General features: G+C 33.0%; 1 protein-coding gene across 2 annotated transcripts; it reads left to right on the top strand.

The window, feature by feature from the left end:
• The first annotated feature begins 790 nt into the window (after nt 1-790).
• On the top strand, nt 791-7,230 carry LOC127126606 (cationic amino acid transporter 4, vacuolar). 2 transcript variants are annotated; one of them, XM_051055557.1, is made up of 15 exons: nt 791-1,167; nt 1,331-1,532; nt 1,670-1,754; nt 2,123-2,263; nt 2,359-2,477; nt 2,564-2,660; nt 2,870-3,042; nt 3,148-3,214; nt 3,613-3,771; nt 3,887-4,148; nt 4,770-4,878; nt 5,020-5,132; nt 5,230-5,305; nt 5,390-5,583; nt 6,973-7,230. In XM_051055557.1, exons 1-14 carry the CDS (start codon nt 1,002-1,004, stop codon nt 5,544-5,546), a joined length of 1,926 nt encoding a protein of 641 aa, XP_050911514.1. In that variant the 5' UTR covers nt 791-1,001; the 3' UTR covers nt 5,547-5,583; nt 6,973-7,230. The 2 variants fall into 2 exon arrangements, with proteins under 2 accessions (XP_050911514.1, XP_050911513.1); XM_051055556.1 differs by lacking the exon at nt 6,973-7,230 and adding an exon at nt 6,141-6,341.
• Nucleotides 7,231-7,603: the final 373 nt, after the last annotated feature.

The raw sequence follows: 7,603 nt of genomic DNA, 5'->3' as shown, positions 1-7,603 counted from the left end.
GATAATTTGAATTACAATTTATTTTCAAATTAAGAAAAATAGAAAAAAAATGAAGAGCAATTGAGATAATGAAGAATTTTTTGAATGAAATTAAATTTTTACAAATATGTGTTACATTCTTTATATAAGATCATACTACTAAGCAACTAATTTCTACTTAATAGACATATACATGATTAATATTAATCACATGCATAAATAACATTTACCACACGTTGAACCATCAATAATCACATATTGAAGTATCAATATTCACTTACTGAAGTGTCAGTAACCACATACCAAACTTTCAATAACCAAGTACTAAAAATTGAATTACACATCCAATAACAACTTCCGTTCTCCGATCAATTCTACTTTCATGACAAAATAATTTTAAAATAAAAATATGATTTGACGGAATATACATCATTGATTGATTGTCACAACTCACACTACATATCCTATTTTTCCTTTTTTTTTAAAGAATAAATTTAAAAAATATATTTTTTTTATAAAAAAAATCAATAATTTGATAAAGATATAAAATAAAATAAAAACATTTAAATTCTTATAAGACAAAACATATTTTTAACTCTTAATCTAAAAACAAATAATGCGGTGCACGTTTTGGATTAGGATGAGATTCTCTCTCAACAATATAACCGGAGAGACTCAAGTTAAATTCTGCACCGCTGATATTCTTTTAAAGTGACTTTGACTTTTTATAAAGGAAAAAGTGAATGGTTGAGATTTCACTGCAGAAAAATGTCACCGCAGATAATCTCCTCTTTTTAATCTTATCTGTTTTGCGTCGTTGATGTGTACGAAACGTAACTGCCGAGTCATCACGCTTCATTCTTCGTCTTTTCCTTTTCCTCTGCAAAACCAAAAGGGTCAAAGTATGTGACTTTTTCTGGGTAAAATTTTTCCCCCTGTTTTCAAATTAAAATTCATCACGCAAAAACAGCACCAACGATTCGATAATAGTAGTTGTATATTATTGTATTGGAATTTGGATAATGATTGTGAATATTGGGAATGAGGGTGTTGGTGCTGGAGAAAGAGACAGAGGGTGGTTTAGGAGATTTGGAAGCTTCATTAGGAGGAAGCAAGTTGATTCTGCTCATCACAGGAGTCATTCTCAATTGGCTAGGAAGTTATCTGTAGTTGATCTTGTTGGAATTGGTAATTCTTCATTTTCAATTTCAGTTTTTTGAATGTTGGTCAAAAGAGTGATTTATCTTTTAGGGTTATGTTGATTTTGATTTGATTTCTAGGGTTTGGCTTCTTAGTAGTTTTCACCAAGTATTTACTATACAGATGGTAATTGATAATTCTTGAAAATCAGGGGTTGGAGCTACAATAGGAGCTGGAGTGTATATTCTTATTGGAACAGTTGCTAGGGAGCAGGCAGGACCAGCACTTGTATTATCAATCTTAATTGCAGGAATAGCCGCTGCGCTATCAGCTTTCTGTTATGCAGAACTTGCATGTCGATGTCCGTCAGCAGGGAGTGCTTATCATTATACCTACATATGCATTGGAGAAGGGTGAGTTACGTTTCTCCTTGGAATAAAACTTTGAAGAAATTTATGCTTAGATGAAGATGCTTAACATGTTTTGTTCGTTATTAATTTTTCATTGTTATGAATAAAACCCATGATTTGAACATTTCTGTTTATCTCAGGGTTGCTTGGTTGGTAGGTTGGTCCTTGATTCTAGAATATACAATTGGTGCTTCAGCTGTTGCTCGTGGCATAACCCCGAATCTGGTTTGTTATACTTTTTACTTCCATTTTTCTTAATTTTAATCTCGCATGTTCTCTTTTACCATCTTGGTACTTTGTAGTTGAGAATGCACTAAGAGACTAATCAAACGCATACAAATTATAGGTTATTTATCACGGGTCATGAATTGTAGGACATGGGTATCCTGGATGTATTTTGATTTTTGACACTTGGTGATGTATATATACTCCCTCCGGTCTTATATTTAGTATAAGCAAAAGTCAAAACATATTTGATACATTTTTACTTTTGCTTATATTCTAGACCGGGGGAGTACAAGATACTTCATTCCAACAAGAACACCATACTTAACAGTTTGGTTTTGTATTTATTTTATTCTTGCTTATTGCAGGCCTTGTTTTTTGGTGGTGAAGACAACCTACCTTCATTTCTGGCTCGTCATACCTTACCGGGTCTTGGAATAGTGGTTGATCCATGTGCAGCTGTATTAATTATTCTTATTACCATCCCCTTGTGCCTTGGAATCAAGGAGGTATGGATTTTCAACTAAAACACATACACACAATCACCATTTTTCTAATTACCTATCTCATTATACCGACCTATTTATCTCAATTGATATTTCAGAGTTCAACAGTACAATCCATTGCGACAACCATAAATGTCTCTGTCATGCTATTCATCATTACAGTTGGTGGATATCTAGGTTTCAAAACCGGATGGGTTGGTTATGATCTCCCGAGCGGGTAATGGCTGTTTGAGTCTTCATTTTCAGCTCTTCATCTTTTTCATTACTCTTCTTGATATAGCTGAACTTTCTCTTATATCTCAGGTTTTTTCCTTACGGAGTGAATGGGATGTTTGCTGGGTCTGCAGTCGTTTTCTTTTCATACATTGGTTTTGATACAGTTTCCGGTACAGCTGAGGAGGTGAATATTCCCAAGAGGGACTGATCTTTTAAGTCAAGTGTAGTTCGTATCGGCAGAAACTAAATGCAAGGCTCATAAAAGCACACATGCATTCTTGAAAATGCATTTAATATCGTATTGTTATTTAAGGCTTTTATATTGTACTGTATTTGTGAAACACCATTTTCTTCAAATTTTTGTTATTTAAGATTTTTATTGTTATTGTGCAGGTCAAAAATCCTCAACGAGATTTGCCAATCGGCATATCAACTGCATTAGCTATATGCTGCGTTCTGTATATGCTTGTATCAGCAGTTATTGTTGGCTTAGTACCGTATTATGCATTGAACCCTGACACCCCAATCTCCTCAGCATTTTCTATCTATGGGATGGAATGGGCAGTGTAAGGTTTGCTAGGGCATCCTGTTTTATTGTTTAAACAATCTAAATATATGATTGTCTCTTTTGAATATTATGCTTCAATTTACATTTATTTTACTGATGACAGGTATATAATAACAACCGGAGCTGTCACTGCTCTTTTTTCCAGTTTGTTGGGGTCAGTTCTTCCTCAGGTACGTACAAGTAAAAAAGATGTAATAATTTATTTCTTTAGAATATCTGTTAATCACTCCACTTGGTTATGGCTGTTAGGCTTTGGTTATGGATTTTTACAACCTAAATTATTTTTCCATTTCTTTTTATTCTTACTCTATTTTGTTACCAAGTTGTTTTTGTTGTCATCTTCCTACATGTTCTGGACTTTTGAGTGAGAAGGAAAGCTTTAATTGGATGTCAAGAATTGAGATTGAAATCATATCAAATTTCATATTCACTTGGCAATATTCCCAAGTGTTTTCGAAATAACTATCTAAAATACACATAGACATGTTAGTGCACGTTGATACTGGGTACCATTATGGTTTCTTGCACTTGATAAATATATATTTCCATTGACACACGCGTTTTGCAGCCACGGCTCTTTATGGCAATGGCTAGGGATGGCCTTCTACCCTCCTTCTTCTCAGATATCTATAGGCGCACACAGATTCCTTTGAAAAGCACTATTGTCACTGGTCTTTTTGCTGCTGTTCTTGCATTCTTTATGGATGTTTCTCAGTTAGCAGGAATGGTTAGTTTACTTTAATTGTACAATAAATCATGACAATAAATAACTTGGTTGCCACTTCTTTCTTAGATTATTATAAACTTAAACTGTTGTTATATTCATTGCTTTCCGAATACAGGTTAGCGTGGGAACATTGCTTGCCTTTACCACGGTTGCAGTTTCAGTTTTGATAATCAGATATGTTCCACCTAATGAAGTTCCAGTTCCAGCTTCACTTCTAACATCTGTTGATCCATTATTGAACCAATCTGGTAGTGATATTGAAGAAGAAACGACCATGAGTCCCGTAGATCTTGCTAGTTATTTTGATAATAGTGACCTACATGACAAGCCAGACATCCGGCTTGAACATCCTTTAATCATAAAAGAAGTGACCAAAGGTAATTCTTGTTTGAATCTTGATGTTTAAATTAGTCAGGCAGAAACATATTGTAGAAAATAATTCTCATATATTTCAATATTGTGTAATTACAATGCAGTAGCTAATATGTTTAAGTAGAGCAAATTCTAGACTTAACGGGCTTCTTATATATTTTAGTGTTGTAATTACAATGCAATAGCTAATATGTTTAAATAGAGTAAATTCTAAACCTAATGAGTTTTGCTTAAGAGACCACATATAACTACAAATATTACTATTTAAAGTCTATTATTTACAACACATATTAACACTGATAGTTCAGGGTGTCATTTCATGTTTGAACCCATTCTTGTGATATGAATACGACTTTATAAATCATCTATAATTGGGCATCATGCTCCTCTCATGTGATACACTGATGATCCATCTTCATTAATTATGAACCGGGCTACTCGATGATTCAGTTCCTTTGAAACTTTCAATCTATATTTCACACGCGTAGTTTTGAAAGTTTGAATCTATATTGTGCGTTGTTTCAATTTTGTCAATAATTGTTTGCTATTCTTTTTATCAACATTTGCTTACATTTTTTTTAATGAAGTGCTAGTTCTTAAAGTTGAGTTTTGACTATATTATACAGAGGAACAGAATGAGAATACTAGGAGAAAATTTGCCGGATGGAGCATATCCTTTCTATGTATAGGGATTCTCATGGTAACCGGTGCAGCTTCAGTCGAAAGGTGTCCCAGGTATGTAAACTTTTAACTGTATTTGCTAATCTTGAAGTATGAAATCACGCTGAACTCATTTCGGAAAGAACAGTGTCTCCTTTGAGTTAGTTCTTTATCCTTACTCCTGTTCCTTTCTTGCGATTATTTGTGCACATGCAGGGTTTTGCGCGTTACATTGTTTGGCGTGGGTGTAATTGTTCTTTTCTGCAGCATAATTGTACTGGCCTGCATAAAGCAAGATGATACCAGACACAGCTTTGGACACTCTGGAGGTATGTGCACCACCAGACAAATCTAAATAGCCAATCTAATCTTATTTTGGTGGATTTCTAAAACTTCATTTTATGCGTAACATTGTTTGTATTTCAGGTTTTGCTTGCCCATTTGTTCCATTCCTACCTGCTGCCTGCATTCTTATAAACACCTACTTACTAATTGATCTTGGGTGAGAAATTTCTTGACATTAATCCATAACAACATGCATAAATTGCGTTACTAACATCTAATTTTTCTCGTGTTTGAATTTCAGGGCTGCTACATGGCTAAGAGTTTCTGTGTGGCTGTTAATCGGGCTACTTATATACTTGTTCTATGGACGAACTCACAGTTCATTGTTAAATGCAATCTATCTTCCTTCTGCCCGTGCTGATGAGATCCATCGATCTCAAGCAAATCATTTAGCCTAGTATTCACACAGCAAGCACTACAGTTACCTCACTTCAGGTACTTATCCCTTGGTCAAGGAATTGTCACCTTGTGCATCTTACACCTTCAATTTGTAAATAGTCATGCTATGCAAACACAAAAAATAACATCTCTCCCATGTCATCTATAACATCATGTGAGCTATGTAACTAAGTTTGTCTTTGCACGCAAGCTGAAGTGGAAGGAAAATATAAAAAAATTCAAATAACTGCATAAAACACAGGGTCATGTTGTTTTTCTGTGTTACTTAGCATTATTCTTTTGTAAATATTTTTTCTAAAGCCAAAACTTTGTTTCAGCAATTAGGTCAATCATTACCACCATTGTTCAATTGTTTATTTAAGCATAATGTGTGGTACATCATGAAAATGTCTTGAGAAAGGAAGGTGCTAGTATTTGATTGATATTTTACAAACGATTAAAATGTCTTTTTTATTTTTTAGATAAACATTTTTTTGGTTCCTTATATTTAAGTTGGGGTTTATATTGATTTTCAAATTAAAAAAAATTCATACCGATTATTTAATTTATCTAATTTGTTATAAGTTACTCATTCTAAGTTTGTGTGACCTCAGCGTCCAATTCTCCTATTTAGCTTCTGTCGTTTATCAACTCAGTCCATTGGGTTCCTTGATGATATCAAAATGGAGAGGTTCGGTTCCATTGTGTTCCTTGATGTTACTCATCTGTCACAAATTATAAGACGTTTTGGACATTTCATATAAATTAAGAACATGATTAATGCTGTATGAGAAGAGAAATTATGTATGACTTTATATCATTGTTCTTCATTTATTATTGATGAAAAAGAAAATTTCAAAATTAGAAGAAAAAATAATAAATGATAAGTATATTAAGAAAAATGTCATTAATAATATATTGGAATTGTAAATAAACTTATAATTTTTCAAAGTGACTTATAATTTGGGATAAAGGGAGTATCAAATTGGAAGGTTCCTTTAAATTGTGAGTTGATAAGCTTAAATTCAGATCTTTCTTGTAAGAAATAAAATTTATTTCGAAGATGTATTTTCGAGTATTTACAACATATATATTGATATTTAAGCATACTAGTGGATATTTTAGAGATATATTTTCGGAAATTTGAGGTAGAATTTTGAAATTCCTGTCACCTTTGCATGTCAGGTATTTATGGAGATGCATCTATAGAATAAGAAAATGTGAATTTTGATAAAACAATCCCCTGCACTGCATGATCAGATCCATATTTATTTCTCTCTAAATCCTTTTCAAAAATCATTTCATTTTCAATAACATTTTCACTCTAAATATTTATTTTTTCGTTTCATCATATTAAAAGGAGTAAAAGATGAAATTTTAGGTAAATATCATTAATTTCAAACCTTATTGATCACATTAAATTTATTTTTAGTATGAAAAATGTAGGTTGAACTTGGAGATGTAGTTCTGAAGTTTGTATGAACTCCTCCGAAGATGCATCTCTGTAGCCTGTCTGTTTTAATTTTTTCAGTTCTGTTTACGGTTTTAGGAGTTTTTTTTTATTATAACTGTTTGTATTAGATATGGTGTAACCTGATGTTTTTTCCAAACATGTTGTGTCCTCGGATGCCAAATGTGTTGTTATGTAAGAGGTCGATTTGGCAACCAATTTAAAAATGAAAACGAGTTTGAATTTCGTGATCACATGCATCAATGGATTCGTACGGAGACCTTCAAATTAGGATTTTATGTGGTAATCGGAAGATCCGATAATGGTTTGGATAGAAGAGGTACATTTGTGACAATGACATGCGAAAGAAGTGAGGAATATATACGTCATCTCTGGAATTTTAAATGAAATGACACTGATTCAAGAAAATGTGAGTGTCCTTTTAAGTTGCGTGGTTATACGTTGGCAAATAAGAAATGAAAATTTAATGGCATATGTGATTTACATAATCATGACTTATGTGAAAAGTTAGCCGATCATCCAATTGTTTGTTGTCTCATGTTGGAAGACAAGGAATGCGTTTCAGATATGATATTCAATTTGACTCAATCTAAAAATATACTTGCA

This window comes from Lathyrus oleraceus, chromosome 3 (genome assembly GCF_024323335.1).
Source record: "Lathyrus oleraceus cultivar Zhongwan6 chromosome 3, CAAS_Psat_ZW6_1.0, whole genome shotgun sequence".
In the NCBI taxonomy this organism is placed as follows: domain Eukaryota; kingdom Viridiplantae; phylum Streptophyta; class Magnoliopsida; order Fabales; family Fabaceae; genus Lathyrus; species Lathyrus oleraceus.
The sequence above is the reverse complement of the archived record's forward strand: the minus strand, read 5'-3'. Positions and strand labels throughout refer to the sequence as shown.